The following is a 16,981-nucleotide window of genomic DNA, read 5'->3' on the forward strand; positions in this document are numbered from 1 at the left end:
GAGTATCTAATAATAGAAAAGCGCGATATAGAATCTAATCCATTGTTATTATTTATTACTTATAAAAATTCATAGGGCAACACTAATGATTGCTGAACAGGAATGTATGGAACTTCAATACATTCAGCAGCATAGATCAAAATAGTCCAGATTTGGATAAGATACATTTTTTTTATTTCATACCAAGGATAGTTGTTTTTACAAACAATATAACGGAAACATTAAAATCGACAACAAACTTGGGTTGTACTGTATACCGGTACTATTAAACTACTGCGGTACTAATGAATCAAAAACGGTACTATTCTATGTAAGAAAATTACGGGCTCCCCCCTTTATTTTTTTTTCTTTATTTTTTTTAACGGGCATGACGGCATGCCGTTGCCACATCGTGACATTGCTGGTTTTACGAGCAGTCCGGCAACCCACAATCACAGAGTACTTACAAGCAGACACAGTGTGTAGACAGAAAAGGGAGAATGGACGCATTTTGGCTTAAAGACTAACAATAAAAGTGATGCTATAACCCTGCTCTACAAGAGGTGCTTTAAAACATGGCTAGCTAGCTAGCAGCTAAGGTCCATCTGCAGTCGGCAGTCTTTTAGCTACTTCTAAATCACTAATCCTCGCCTCCATGACGACAAAATAAAGTACATTTCTTACGAGTATCATCCCTGCAGGACGAGGAATGGATAAACATGCTTCACTACACATCGTAGGAGGAAACAATAGGTCACCTGCGTCACCGCTAAAAAAGGCTAGCGCTCCACAATGTAAACAAATGCCATGGGTAGATCTTCACCTGACATCCACTGTAATGATACCAAGCACAAGAGCGTATCTAGTCGATACTACAATTATTACATCAACATTTTTTATCGTCACAAAATCTTTTTTCCTTTTTTTAAAATGTACATTATGTTTATAAACTCAGGAAATACGTCCCTGGACACATGAGGACTTTGAATATGACCAATGTTAAGATTTCATCATTGATATATAAACTATCAGACTGTGTTGTCGGTAGTAGTGGGTTTCAGTACGCCTTTAACAGTAAATGAACAAGTATCGTATTTTTCGGACCATAGGGCGCACCGGATTATAAGGCGCACTGCCGATAAGCGGGTCTATTCAGGTCTATTTTCATAGAAAAAGGTGCGCCGGATTATAAAGCATGTTAAAGGGGTCATATTCTGATTTTTTTCTAAATTTAAAACACTTCCTTGTGGTCTACATAAATTAGTGATGGGTAAACAACACCCCAGAGAGTGTGTGGCACACTTACTGGCTGTATTGATGCACACTTACTGGCTGTATTGACGCTGCACTGACGTTGGTGTTTCACAACGGCACCATCTGCTGGATTTGAAAAGTCACTACATTTAGCCTGTAAGTAAAGTTAATTGTTAGAAAATGTTTTGGTTTTTTTAATGAATAGCCATGCAGAAAATAATGTGAATAGTACAACTTTAGTCAATGACCCAAATATTAAACTGATAAAAAATTACAAATTAACTTATTTTGGTGCTATAAAATCAAAACGAACCAACACATCAAAACCTTTCCTTTTTTAGTTCCATTTAAATCAGACCTGGGCATTGTACGGCCCGCGGGCCGCATCCGGCCCTTTGCGCATCCCTGTCCGGCCCGCGTGAGGCCAATCATAAATTACAAAATAAATTTCAAAAAGTATCTATGTCGAGTGTGCAATACAACGGTGCTGCTTTTGTTTTGAAAAGCGTTATTTGTATTACTTCCGTGTGGACGTATTCGCGTGTGCGATTGTGAGTGAATTGAACGGCGCAATTACAAATTACAAAATAAAGTTTAAAAAACATCTATGTCGTGCGCGCAATACAACTGTGCTGCTTTTATTTTGAAATGTGTTATTTATGCCGTATGTCCGGGGGGAACCTGTGAGTGAAGGTGCATAGAGACAAGTGATGAGACGCTAAAAAAAGAAAAGTTGATGAGGATTGGCGTGTTTCCAACAAGACATGGACTGCCAAGTATTTCTTTACATAAATTAATGGTAAAGCCGTGTGCTTAATGTGTGGTACACAGGTTGCTGTGTTTAAATATCATTTTAATCGCCACTACACGAAGAAACACGAGGGAAAATACCGGAATGTGTCTGATGAAGCGCGCGCAAGGGAGGCTGATGCGTTGATGGTAAAACTGCAAACTCAACAAGGACTTTGTGCCATATTTCACACCCCCAGAGATGCAGGCGTCAGGACAAGTTTCGTCATTTCTCACAAAAGCGCCAGAAAAAGTAAGGCGTTTTCTGACGGAGAGTTTATTAAGGAGTGCTTATTGGACTTTGTTGCGCTGATAATGCCCGGAGACATGGACTGTTTTTCGCTAACTTTGGATGAGAGCTCTGATGCAGTCAATTAAAGAGACAACCACAGGTAATGACTTGTTCACAGAAGTAAATGCGTGTTGGGACAAGCTGGCAGGTGTGACAATCCAATCCACTTTATTTATATAGCACATTTAAACAACAAAATGTTTCCAAAGTGCTGCACAACAATATTACAAACAATATTCAAATATTATCCTTAGCTCCACCAATGACTGAATAAAAAGAAAAAAAATTACATATAAAACCAATATAAAAAACAATATAAAATAAATATGATTAAAAACTATTTTTAACAACAAATGGTTGTCCAAATCTGATGGGGAAAAATGTTGGATAATGCAGGATAAAGTGACCATCAAAAGCAATCTGCTTTTGTATAAAGTTAAGTTAGGTTAAATTAAATTATTATTATTATTATTAATTATTATTATTATTATCATCATTATTATTTATCTTACGGTATATCAAAAATAATATTGAGCAAAATTTAATTGAAATATTGTCGTGTGGCCCTCCAGCAGTGCTCGGGTTGCTTATGCGGCCCCCGGTGAAAATTAATTGCCCACCCCTGATTTAAATTGATGATGGCGATGAAAGCCGATGTTAAACGCGGCACACCACTCTTCCAGCTTCTTTCAGTACCAGTTGTTACTCGTAAGCCAAAAGAAGCGCTTCCTGATAAACAATGTGTGTGCCAACCTTGAGACCTCTGATTTCGGGAGGTGGGGGGCGTGGTCGGGGGTGGGGTGGGGGGCTTGTTTAGGGGCGTGGTTAAGAGGGGAGGAGTATATTTACAGCTAGAATTCACCAAGTCAAGTATTTCATATATATCATCATCATCAGCAGTCACTCGTAGTGGAGTATGACTGTCCTCAGAATGGATGGGTTCCCATTCGGGAGGACGCCTGCGCGTGACGTCTTTTAGCGCGGGGAGACTGATGCGCCTGCAGCCACCACACGGTCCTTGGTAGAGAGGGGCCTTGATCCAGTGGCATGGATCCATGACGACTGGAGACCACCCTCTGTTGCAGCCTTCATCCGCCTTCAGTGCAGTTGTGACATGCAGTGTCATCCTCCGCCACTTCCACCGTTGAGGTCTTTGAAATGCTATTTAACCCATAGCTGGGACCCTGACAGGTACTACCACCCCGGGTCAGAGTGGACCTGGGAGCAATGATGACTGAGGGGTAACTCCACCTTCCACAAAACTCCAGAACTCCCGAACTGAAGCCTCATCACCGGATGCAGTTTTGAGTCATACCCAGGACTGATATATATATATATATATATATATACACATATATAAGAAATACTTGACTTTCAGTGAATTCTAGCTATATATACATCTAATTTATTATATTTAATAAATAAATAAATAAAAGAAATACTTGAATTTCAGTGTTCATTTATTTACACATATACACACACATAACACTCATCTACTCATTGTTGAGTTAAGGGTTGAATTGTCCATCCTTGTTCTATTCTCTGTCACTATCTTTCTAACCATGCTGAACACCCTCTCTGATGATGCATTGCTGTGCGGCTTGGAACTTATAAGCGTATTTCTTCATCTTACTCGTCGTCGGCGTCGCCATGGCCGTATCGTCCTCGTTCTTCTGCTTCGTCTCCTTGTTGTGTGCGCAGTTGTGCACTGCACTCTCTAAAAGCCCTAGATGTTATTGTCACATATGCATGTACACTAGATAGCAGTATTGCCCTGTTTAAGAGTGTCACAACATTGCTGTTTACGGCAGACGAACTGCTTTACGGTAGACGAAAACGTGACTGCTGTTGTTGTGTGTTGTTACCGCGCTGGGAGGACATTAATGAAACTGCCTAACAATAAACCCACATAAGAAACCAAGAACTCGCCCTCGATCATTCTACAGTTATAACGTGATTGGGCAGGCGCGCTGTTTATATCGTGGGAAAGCGGACGTGATTACAGGCTGTCCTCACTCAGGTACGCATGAATTTCGGGAGATTTTCGGGAGAAAATTTGTACCGGGAGGTTTTCGGGAGAGGCGTTGAATTTCGGGAGTCTCCCGGAAAATCCGGGAGGGTTGGCAAGTATGCTTACCAGTCAAATGATAACAGCTGTATCGAGCACGTTTTTTGTTTTTTTTGTTAAAGTGACACACACATCGTATTGTTTGACAAAGGATCACTCCTTATGTTCCATAATGCATCTCTGCTTCAGAATTGTTTGACCTATTACTAGGTGTAAGTATTTTTGTGACCACAAATGAAACATGTGTATATTTTGTATTGTATTTATGTTAGGGGGAGAAGGTGAAGCTGACATGTACAGACAGACTGCCAGCATACTTGACAACCGTGGCCATGATGATTTTCTTGGTGAGTAACAGCCCTAACAGTAAGGCAGTAACGGTCTTAATCTCCTTTTAGTGTTCATCATTGAAATTGGTTTTAACAATTTCCTGCCATTTAATCCAAATTTCAGTATACATTGGAGAAGTTTTCCCTGCGTGCCTTTCATGTCCTGGCTTTCCCTGCTGTTCATTTTGCATAAAACATCATCTCAAATTTCGTTTTCATGTCAAATGTGTACAGTTGCTATTTGAGTAATCCCATATAGCCCATATAGAAATTATCAAATTTTAAAATGCAACAATTCCATTCATTAAAATCGTTTTATACCTTAAAGGAGCCTGTTATGCAAAACCAACTTTCGTTACCTATTGGTACCTGATGTTGTACATTTGGGATCTGCATAAGTCCCAAACATTTGAAATCAAACCGTGGAGGCATTGCGGAGATATTTTTTTTAAATAATCTTGCCTTCCTTCATACAGTACTTCTTCCAAACAAGCTGCTTGTCATTTGCAAAACCTGTGACGTTTTCTGATCCGATGATGTCCCCGGATCATCCGTACATGGTATAGATTTACCCAACGGGGTTTGCGCGGGTCCACCGTTGTAGTCCGACACTATAGTCTAATTTTTTGCTATTTTATGGGGCAGACTGGCTCGTACGTTGACATGCATTCTCCATTGTTGCCATTTCTAATACAAAGTAGCGTATAGTTCGAACTGTCAGTAAAATCGCTATGGAAGCACTAAAAACTAAAACAAAGATGGCGGTGAGTTTAACTATTTTAATGTTGTTCATCTTCTATGTTAATGGTGTCAAACACAAGGCTCGTGGGCCAAATGTGGAACGCCACATCATTTTATGTGGCCAGTGAGTCTTTAATTTGTTTTAAATTAGGTTTACGCTGACTGTTAAACTACATTTTCCACAATGCATAGCGATAGTGTTACCTGCGAAGTGACAGCATCCCGCCACTAGATCGCAGTATATCAATGTATATGCATCAGGCAACGAGTAAAATTGAGATAGAAATATTCACAAATGATCCCAAAATGTCCAGGAAGAAAAACATGTATGCACAAATGCTAGGCAGTTTCAAAAAAGATGGGAAGGTGAATACATGTTTGGGCTTCAAGGAGAAAAACGTGTAAGTCTATTGTGTTTTTAGATAGTGTCTGTAGTCAGAGTGAAATCTATGTCAGCATTTTGACAACAAACACAGAGCCAATTATGTCACAGTTAGCCTTCAAAAATAAAAACAATTGTCATAGAATTAAAAGGCAAACTCCTTTTGTAGCAGAATGTGTTCACAAAAGCCACAACCATAAACAATGCGGCAGTGAAAAACTAGCTTTATTGTAGCTGAAGAAATCACCCGTGCTTTTCTGAGGGTGCGTTGCTGAAGCAGTGCATGCTCAAGGTGTGTAAGCAGGTCGGCCCCGACCAGATACAGACTTTTAAAAATGACAGTTTTTATTGCGGACCTGTCACTTGAGTAAGTAATAAATACAGAAATGAATATGATACGGAGCAGATCCCTTTGGTTTACATTATATTTGGTTGCATGTAGTTGGAGTTATTCTGTTTTATAGTTACATCTGGCCCTTTGATGGCAACTATTATGCTGATGTGGCCCTCCATGAAAATGAGTCTGTGTGTAAGCTAGCGGCCCCGTCTCCTCATACCAAAACCTTGGATGACTGACAAGAGGCTTTACTCCTGTCATTTAATTCTCTTGTTAAATAAACATGCTCACGTGCTAAGAGCGATGCTCATAGTGAAACGTCTTGAAAGTCAAAAACGAAGACAAGAAACACACGGACATAGCAATTTATCAATGACGACAAAGTTATCAAGTTTGTTCAATTATTTGACTCAGTATTGACTAATGAAGGCACAGGTCTACAATTGTAAGAATCTGTTTATTGCCTCTGGACTTAATGACATTTGAGGCCTTAATTTTTGCCAAATCGATTTATTGACTTCTAATTATTTTTAATGACCCGTGAAAACACTGTTTTTTATTTAAAAAAACTCAAACTAATATGCAGTAATTGACCATTTGAAATGTTTTAGGGTTCTAGGTTATTTTCAATTGTTCTCTATACAAACTATATGTTCAGCGCATATACTGTAAGACTGTTAAAAACACTTAAGTACTAATGGGAGAATAGGGCTCTGTGTGAGTTACAATTTTTATATATGCTGTTGTCGTTGACTTTTTTCTTTTTATTGCTGTCCCAAACTTCTCCATCACTCCGCCTCCGTTAGCTCTGCACACATGTGTTCCTTTATACTTAATACTTCTACTTGGTAGAACAGAGCCTGTTGATTAGATTGAGAACTTCTACCACTTAGCTTTAGGCTGGTGTTCTATAGTGTCGACTAGGGATGGGCGATATGACCTAAAATCTGCATCACAATATATATTGCTGCCACTTGCAATATATTGTGATATAAGGTCACAATTAGGGCTGCAACTAACGATTAATTTGATAATCGATTAATCTGTCGATTATTACTTCGATTAATCGATTACTAATTGGATAAAAGAGACAAACTACATTTCTATCCTTTCCAGTATTTTATTGGAAAAAAATCAGCATACTGGCACCATACTTATTTTGATTATTGTTTCTCAGCTGTTTGTACATGTTGCAGTTTATTAAAAAAATGCCCCTGCGCATGCGCATAGCATAGATCCAACGAATCGATGACTAAATTAATCGCCAACTATTTTTATAATCGATGTTAATCGATTTAATCGATTAGTTGTTGCAGCCCTAGTCACAATATATTGTGATCATACATCACACACAATATACGGTATTTCAGGTATACAAATACATTTCTAAAAGGGTTACAAAAGATCCTAATTTAGCTGCTGAGGTTTAAGGTAATGTTTTGCATAATGTCCAGTTGTATTAATTTCTCAAAACTGTTATTAATCAACTTGATAATTTACTGTTCATAGCTGGTTACTTCCTGCTGTCACGTAAATAATGTAAAAATGTACTAGAGACATTCTGGATGAAAACCAATGCTTCTCCTTCAACCTGATGGAGCTTGAAGGTGCTGCAACCAGGAGTGGGCAAAGAGGAATGGGTGAAACTGGCCAAAAATAGGTGCGCCAAGCTTGTGGGATCATATTCAAAAAGACTTGAGGCTGTAATTGCTGCCAAACGTGCATCAACAAAGTATTGAGCAAATGCTGTGGATACTTATGTACATGAAATTCCTTATTTTTTAATAAATGGGCAAAAGATTTTAGGAAAAAACGTTTCACATTATCAATATGGGGTATGGTTTGAAGACAAACATGAATTCATTCAATTTTTGAATAAGGCTGTAACATAACAAAATGTGGAAAAAACGAAACGCTGTGAATACCAAGTATAGTTCATTTGGAGACCAGGATTGGTGATTTAGAAGCGGCTACAACTCCAGACAACGCAATGAAGTCCACTATTACTTAAAACAGACCTGGGCATTCTGCGGCCCGCGGGCCGCATCCGGCCCTTTGTACGTCCCTGTCCGGCCCGCGTGAGGCCATTTATAAATTACAAAATAAATTTTAAAAAGTATCTATTTCGAGTGTGCAATACAACGGTGCTGCTTTTGTTTTGAAAAGCGTTATTTGTATTACTTCCGTGCGGACGTATGCTCGTGCGCGCAGCGGCAATCACAAATACAAAATAAATTTAAAAAAAAACATCTTTGTCGTGCGTGCAATACAACTGTGCTGCTTTTATTTTGAAAAGTGTTATATGTGCGTATGTCCTGTGAGGGAAGGCGCACAGCGACAAGTGATGCCCGGTTATCCCCGAGACGCTAAAAAGAGAAAAGTTGATGACGAATGGCGTGTTTTAAAAAAGACATGGACTGCCAAGTAAAGGTAAAGCCGTGTGCTTATTTGTGGTACACACGTTGCTGTGTTTAAAGAATATAGTGTAACGACCTGCTGAAGTAGATGTTGTCTTCTTGAGTTGCGTAAATGAGAAGTGAGGAGACGTGCATGTGGAAGGAACGAGATATGTTGAGCTGTGTTAGTATAGCTTGCTCAATAAAAGTTTAAAAAGAGCGTCAGACTTCGTGTGGACTTCTTCTGGACGCTACAATTGGTGTCAGAAGTAAAACTTTGCGCATACTGCACTGTTTGTGTGCTACGTCATCGGGAGGTACGTGCCACGTGAGGAGCTCGTCGCAAAGAGAGACAGAGACAGAGAGAGAGAGAGCGTTTACAGGTGCAGCCACGCTGCTTGACACGGGGGGAATTCCGCCCTCAATGAAGACTCCCAGGTTTGATGGCAAGGCGAACTGGGAGGCATTTCATCCCACTTGTGACATCAATTGTAGCGTCCAGAAGAAGTGCACACCAAGTCTGACGCTCTTTTTAAACTTTTATTGAGCAACCTATACTAACACAGCTCAACTTATCTCGTTCTTTCCAAAAGAAAAACCAATCCTCACTCCTCATTTCCGCAACAGCAACGCTTCTTCCTTCTTCGCCAATCACCTTACAGGCGTGCTACGTTCACAACAAAGAGGATGCAGGATGAAGTGACAGAAATTGAAATTTTTGTATTGTAATATACATCAGGAAGTGTTGTGTAAGAAAGTGTTAAAAATAAAACCATCAAAAGCCATCTGCTTTTGTATAAAGATAAGTTAGGTTAAATGAAAATATTATTATTATCTATCTTACGGTACATCAAAAATAATTTGAGCAAAATTTAATTGAAATATTGTCGGTGTGGCCCTCCAGCAGTGCTCGGGTTGCTCATGCGGCCCCCGGTAAAAATTAATTGACCACCCCTGACTTAAAACATCATCCGATCGGAAATGTGCTGTCAACATAACATTAACATTAAATTACACTGACGGTGGTTTCACCTGAATGACATTGATGTGATGTGTCGGTATGTTAGTCAGGTGCCGCCCCGCCCTAAACGTAGAAGACACGTGGCTTCGCTATGAATGGGGGCCCCGTTTTGTGTGAAGAAGCGCATGCCGAATGTAAATTATTGAATGTCAAGGAGCTTCATATGAAATTTTACCCAAAATGTATTCATGGCCAATGCTATATTATTTTGTATTTTCTGAGAGTACAAAAAACACTGTTTGGTGGAGAAGCCTAACTTATATCCGTCAAATAAATTAATTTTTTTGCAGTGCCACACTAGTTGACTGGATCTGTTGCGAGACGTCGTATGGGTTGTCCATGCTTGCATAGTCAAATTGTCAAATTGACTTTCTGTTACTTGTAGATCTCTGTGACATTTGTTATTGTCTTCGGGGTTATCCTGTACCGGATCAGCATTAAGACAGCTTTGCACATTAGCACCTACCCTGCAGCACGATACCATGTGCGGGCCACTGTCAAGACCACAGCTGCCATCATCAACCTCATCATCATCATCATCTTAGATGAAATCTATGGTAAAATTGCTCGCTGGCTCACCATACTTGGTAAGAAACATTCACTCAAAATATACAGTAGCTGAGGTTATCTGAGGAGTTTCTAATTTATCTTTGATGACTAGTATTTGAAAAAAATTCAATTTTGGGGTTTTTTTGTTTGTTTTTCAGAGGTTCCAAAAACAGACAAAAGCTTTGAAGAGAGGCTTATCTGCAAGACTTTTGTTTTGAAATTTGTCAATGCCTTCACGCCAATTGTTTATTTGGCTTTTTTTAGGGGAAGGTAAGGAATCACTCACTTATTGTACATATCTGTGTGTTTGTTATATACATGTATTGGTCAAATATGAGGCTCAATCAATGTATTACCTACTGTAGCAGTAACAACACACAGTAAATACAATCAACAAGAGCTGCTGTCAATCACAAATAATGCTAGTCCACGCACAATGCTAACACTGAGCTAAACTAACACAGTTAATTCCACTTTCACTCGCTGAAGTCACACGAGACTCAACAAGCACCACTTTTTAAAGGTGCATATTCAAAGTCACAGATATTACAATATTATTTATTAACAGGTATTTCCGTTACTAATTCAATAATTTAATATAACTAATTACTTTTTAAAAGTAATGTTCCCAACACTGGTTAAGACACAATTAAGTAAAAGGAGTGAGCAGAGGAAAAAATAGGACCCTCGCCAACTGCCAAAAAAATAACATATTCTTGTCCACTATTGACCATAAAAAAGGGTAAAACTGAAAATATACAAACAGAAAGGATGCTTAAAATAAAGAAATGCGCAACAGTTAATTACACACAAAAGCAGGCTATAATGTCAATAAATGTATTATGTTGTGTAATAAACTTAAATAGATAGAAAACAACACAAAATATGTAAGATGCACAATCTAGACTATCTATTTTACTGTGCTAACATCACTTTACCTAATGTCAAAATTAGCATTACTGCATTTTGGCTATTAAACCTCCCAAATTACACTACAGTCAACAAATAACACAACACAATCAAATATGACATGTTACTCAACAGTACTTACCGATTATGCTTGGTTTAGCGTAAGATCTGAGCAGATGACAACGTTTGAAAATGTAACCTAGCTAGGTTAGACTGTACATAAAGGCAATGACTTCCTATACACTGATAACGTCCTCCATGTCGTTCCCGTTAAACGAGAAGTGCACCATACAGTATATTTCTAAAATGAACGTTAACACTGGTCTTAAATTTAATCTTAATACATTTAACAAAACAACACATACCTAGTAGTGATTATTGTCACACATCAACATTATTATCATGTACTAGTAATGCTGCCTCTTTGCTAGGTCAGCATTACAAATGTGACTCAGTTCTTCGCGTTTGAGTGCTGCTCAGAGACAATTTCAATTGTCGAAAATTACACTGATTGTTTTCAGCTGTTCTTCTAGGCATGGCCAACCAAGCAGACATATCAAGTCTACCTGGTTGGCAGAATACAGTTTTTGCTGATAAGCAGAATAAAGAAAAAATGTTAAGAGGAAAAAAACTTTTTTTAAATGCTTTAAAATGTAATATCGGAAATTATCGGTATCGTTTTTTTTATTATCGGTATCGTTTTTTTTTTTATTTTATTTTATTTATTTTTTTAATCAAGATAAAAAACACAAGATACACTTACAATTACACCAACCCAAAAAACCTCCCTCCCCCATTTACACTCATTCACACTCATTCACACAAAAGGGTTGTTTCTTTCTGTTATTAATATTCTGGTTCCTACATTATACATCAATATATATCAATACAGTCTGCAAGGGATACATATAGTCCGTAAGCACACATGATTGTGCGTGCTGCTGGTCCACTAATAGTACTAACCTTTAACAGTTAATTTTACTCATTTTCATTATTTACTAGTTTCTATGTAACTGTTTTTATATTGTTTTACTTTCTTTTTTATTCAAGAAAATGTTTTTAATTTATTTATATTATTTTATTTTATTATTTTTTAACCATACCTGGTTGTCCAAATTAGGCATAATAATGTGTTAATTCCACGACTGTATATATTGGTATCGGTTGATATCAGTATTGGTAATTAAAGAGTTGGCCAATATCGGAATATCGGATATCGGCAAAAAGCCATTATCGGACATCCCTACTTTTTACACACAAAAAACGTACCGAAACATAACCGAAAATTGTGGCCCAAAAACCTAAAACCAACTTCAACTTTTAAGTACAGTCTAAAAATATCCTTCTTTTAAAAATATTTCAAGAACATTTACTCTGGGTACAACTTTTTTAGGCATTTTATCACAAAAATGTTGGAATTAAGAAAATATTAAGAAAGGACTTATTTACGCAATGACTGCTTGCCTGCTTCACATACGTTTGAAATATGATTTATATTTATGTTTTTCATGTGTTCTGTAGGCATGTCGGGCGGCCAGGAAAGTACCTGTATGTTGTAGGATCATACAGAATGGAAGAGGTACACAACATATTATTCTTCTTTTTGTGATTTCATTTATTTTATTTTTTTAATTGTGCAATTCCTGGCCAGGGGAGTTGATCATTTGTCTTCATGTCCTATTTCTACTGCAGTGTGCTCACGCAGGATGCCTTATGGAGTTATGCATCCAGTTATGTATCACTATGCTTGGCAAGCAACTCATCCAGAACAACCTGTTTGAGGTTGGCATGCCGTAAGTGCAAATTTAATGTCATGTATTTTGCATATTTTCAAATTTTTTACACAGCATGGTTTGATATTTACAAAGAGCTAGAAAATCAACTCGCTAAGCTCAGTCAATCACATCCTGTCTCCAGTTAGCGTAGCAAGAGCTCTTGCATGTTGTTACATTACACATTTTGATTTTTTTTTCTAGCAAGCTGAAAAAATTGTGGCGCAAAAAGAAGTCGGACTTAGACTTAAAGAGGGAAAAGGAACTGGCCAAAACAATGCGACAGCACGAGAAAGATCTCTTCCTGGGACCATTTGTTGGCCTCAACCCAGAGTACATGGAAATGAGTGAGTTTGTTGAAATGCCTTGAGATAGTGTTACATACAGTAAAATAAATGCTCCTGTTACTCATTTGATGAGACTGTAGCTGCATTAACACCAAAACTGTTTACCAGAAGCTAGCAGGAGGCAGTGGACGTAAGCGACAAAAACAACGTCATTAAAGCATCAATAATATTACAATTCAAAAACAAATTTGACTCAAGAATTTTCAAGTAATCTCCATCCATCCATCCATCCTCCTCCGCTTATCCGAGGTCGGGTCGCGGGGGCAGCAGCCTAAGCAGAGAAGCCCAGACTTCCCTCTCCCCAGCCACTTCGTCCAGCTCCTCCCGGGGGATCCCGAGGCGTTCCCAGGCCAGCCGGGAGACATAGTCTTCCCAACGTGTCCTGGGTCTTCCCCGTGGCCTCCTACCGGTCGGACGTGCCCTAAACACCTCCCTAGGGAGGCGTTCGGGTGGCATCCTGACCAGATGCCCGAACCACCTCATCTGGCTCCTCTCGATGTGGAGGAGCAGCGTCTTTACTTTGAGCTCCCCCGGATGGCAGAGCTTCTCACCCTATCTCTAAGGGAGAGCCCCGCCACCCGGCGGAGAAAACTCATTTCGGCCGCTTGTACCCGTGATCTTGTCCTTTCGGTCATAACCCAAAGCTCATGACCATAGGTGAGGATGGGAACGTAGATCGACCAGTAAATTGAGAGCTTTGCCTTCCGGCTCAGCTCCTTCTTCACCACAACGGATCGATACAGCGTCCGCATTACTGAAGACGCCGCACAGATCCGCCTGTCGATCTCACGATCCACTCTTCCCTCACTCGTGAACAAGACTCCGAGGTACTTGAACTCCTCCACTTGGGGCAGGGTCTCCTCCACAACCCGGAGATGGCACTCCACCCTTTTCTGGGCAAGAACCATGGATTCGGACTTGGAGGTGCTGATTCCCATCCCAGTTGCTTCACACTCAGCTGCGAACCGATCCAGCGAGAGCTGAAGATCCTGGCCAGATGAAGCCATCAGGACCACATCGTCTGCAAAAAGCAGAGACCTAATCCTGCAGCCACCAAACCAGATCCCCTCAACGCCTTGACTGCGCCTCGAAATTCTGTCCATAAAAGTTATGAACAGAATTGGTGACAAAGGGCAGCCTTGGCGGAGTCCAACCCTCACTGGAAACGTGTCCGACTTACTGCCGGCAATGCGGACCAAACTCTGGCACTGATCATACAGGGAGCGGACCGCCACAATCAGACAGTCCGATACCCCATACTCTCTGAGCACTCCCCACAGGACTTCCCGAGGGACACGGTCGAATGCCTTCTCCAAGTCCACAAAACACATGTAGACTGGTTGGGCAAACTCCCATAAACCCTCAAGGACCCTGCCGAGAGTATAGAGCTGGTCCACAGTTCCACGACCAGGACGAAAACCACACTGTTCCTCCTGAATCCGAGGTTCGACTATCCGGCGTAACCTCCTCTCCAGCACACCTGAATAGACCTTACCGGGAAGGCTGATGAGTGTGATCCCACGTTAGTTAGAACACACCCTCCGGTTCCCCTTCTTAAAGAGAGGAACCACCACCCCCGTCTGCCAATCCAGAGGTACCACCCCCGATGTCCACGCGATGCTGCAGAGTCTTGTCAACCAAGACAGCCCCACAGCATCCAGAGCCTTAAGGAACTCCGGGCGGCTCTCATCCACCCCCGGGGCCTTGCCACCTAGGAGCTTTTTAACTACCTCAGCAACTTCAGCCCCAGAAATAGGAGAGCCCACCACAGATTCCCCAGGCACTGCTTCCTCATAGGAAGACGTGTTGGTGGGATTGAGGAGGTCTTCGAAGTATTCCCTCCACCGATCCACAACATTCGCAGTCAAGGTCAGCAGAACACCATCCTCACCATACACGGTATTGATAGTGCACTGCTTCCCCTTCCTGAGGCGGCGGATGGTGGTCCAGAATCGCTTCGAAGCCGTCCGGAAGTCGTTTTCCATGGCTTCCCCGAACTCCTCCCATGTCCGAGTTTTTGCCTCCGCGACCGCCGAAGCCGCACACCGCCTGGCCTGTCGGTACCTGTCCGCTGCCTCAGGAGTCCTATGAGCCAAAAGAACCCGATAGGACTCCTTCTTCAGCTTGACAGCATCCCTCACCGCCGGTGTCCACCAACGGGTTCTAGGATTACCGCCATGACAGGCAGCAACTACCTTGCGGCCACAGCTCCAATCAGCCGCCTCGACAATAGAGGTGCAGAACATGGTCCATTCGGACTCAATGTCCAGCACCTCCCTCGTGACATGTTCAAAGTTCTTCCGGAGGTGGGAATCGAAACTCTCTCTGACAGGAGACTCTGCCAGACGTTCCCAGCAAACCCTCACAATGCGTTTGGGCCAGCCAGGTCTGTCCGGCATCCTCCCCCACCATCGCAGCCAACTCACCACCAGGTGGTGATCGGTAGAAAGCTCCGCCCCTCTCTTCACCCGAGTGTCCAAAACATGAGGCCGCAAATCCGACGACACAACTACAAAGTCGATCATGGAACTGCGGCCTAGGGTGTCCTGGTGCCAAGTGCACATATGGACACCCTTATGTTTGAACATGGTGTTCGTTATGGACAATCTGTGACGGGCACAAAAGTCCAATAACCAAACACCGCTCGGGTTCAGGTCCGGGCAGCCATTCTTCCCAATCACGCCTCTCCAGGTTTCACTGTCGCTGCCAACATGAGCGTTGAAGTCCCCCAGTAGAACGAGGGAATCACCCGGGGGAGCACTTTCAAGTACTCCCTCAAGTGAACCCAAAAAGGGTGGGTACTCTGAGCTGCGGTTTGGCGCGTAAGCGCAAACCACAGTCAGGACCCGATCCCCCACCCGAAGGCGGAGGGAAGCTACCCTCTCGTCCACCGGGTTGAACTCCAACATACAGGCTCTGAGCCGGGGGGCAACAAGAATTGCCACCCCAGCCCGTCGCCTCTCACTGCCGGCAACGCCAGAGTAGAAGAGAGTCCAGCCCCTCTCGAGAGAACTGGTTCCAGAGCCCTTGCTGTGCATCGAAGTGAGTCCGACTATGTCTAGTCGGAACTTCTCCACCTCGCGCACTAGCTCAGGCTCCTTCCCCCCCAGCGAGGTGACGTTCCACGTCCCAAGAGCTAGCTTCTGTAGCCGAGGATCGGACCGCCAAGTGCCCTGCCTTCGGCTTCCGCCCAGCTCACATCGCACCCAACCTCTATGACCCCTGCTATGGGTGGTGAGCCCATTGGAGGGGGAACCCACGTTGCCTCTTCGGGCTGTGCCCGGCCGGGCCCCATGGGGACAGGCCAGGCCACCAGGCGCTCGCCATCGTGCCCCACCTCCGGGCCTGGCTCCAGAGGGGGGCCCCGGTGACCCGTGTCCGGGCGAGGGAAATCTGGGTCCATAGTTTTTATTTTTCATTGAGGCCTTCGAGCTATGTTGTCCGGGGGCTTTATGCCCCCTGGTAGGGTCTCCCAAGACTCCTCTCTGAGCTGCCACCTTATCGTGGTAGAGGAGTTTGCGTGTCCCAATGATCCTAGGAGCTATGTTGTCCGGGGGCTTTATGCCCCCTGGTAGGGTCTCCCAATACAAACTGGTCCTAGGTGAGGGATCAGACAAAGAGCAGCTCGAAGACCTCAAGTAATCTAGTTAGTTTATTTCCAAAGTAAACACCTATATCAGATTAAATCTGTTCATTATTCTGCAATTAAAAAGCAGTGTTCAAACCTTGGAGTGCCTTACACCAGGTGGATTGGCATTAATCACAGCTACAACTTGAGAGATGTCAATTAAAACTAAGCGGAGGATTATCAAACTT

General features: G+C 42.0%; 1 protein-coding gene across 1 annotated transcript in view; it reads left to right on the forward strand.

The window, feature by feature from the left end:
* The window catches only part of LOC133645308 (anoctamin-1-like), a 195,375-nt gene that overhangs the window by 129,325 nt on the left and 49,069 nt on the right, over positions 1-16,981 (forward strand). Inside the window, exons 17-22 of the mRNA XM_062040192.1 lie at positions 4,655-4,729; positions 9,974-10,175; positions 10,296-10,407; positions 12,568-12,625; positions 12,739-12,839; positions 13,023-13,165. Of these exons, the coding sequence (XP_061896176.1) occupies positions 4,655-4,729; positions 9,974-10,175; positions 10,296-10,407; positions 12,568-12,625; positions 12,739-12,839; positions 13,023-13,165 (691 nt within the window). The remainder of the gene's footprint in view (positions 1-4,654; positions 4,730-9,973; positions 10,176-10,295; positions 10,408-12,567; positions 12,626-12,738; positions 12,840-13,022; positions 13,166-16,981) is intronic.

The sequence above is a fragment of the Entelurus aequoreus genome, unplaced genomic scaffold (genome assembly GCF_033978785.1).
Source record: "Entelurus aequoreus isolate RoL-2023_Sb unplaced genomic scaffold, RoL_Eaeq_v1.1 HiC_scaffold_36, whole genome shotgun sequence".
Lineage (NCBI taxonomy): Eukaryota > Metazoa > Chordata > Actinopteri > Syngnathiformes > Syngnathidae > Entelurus > Entelurus aequoreus.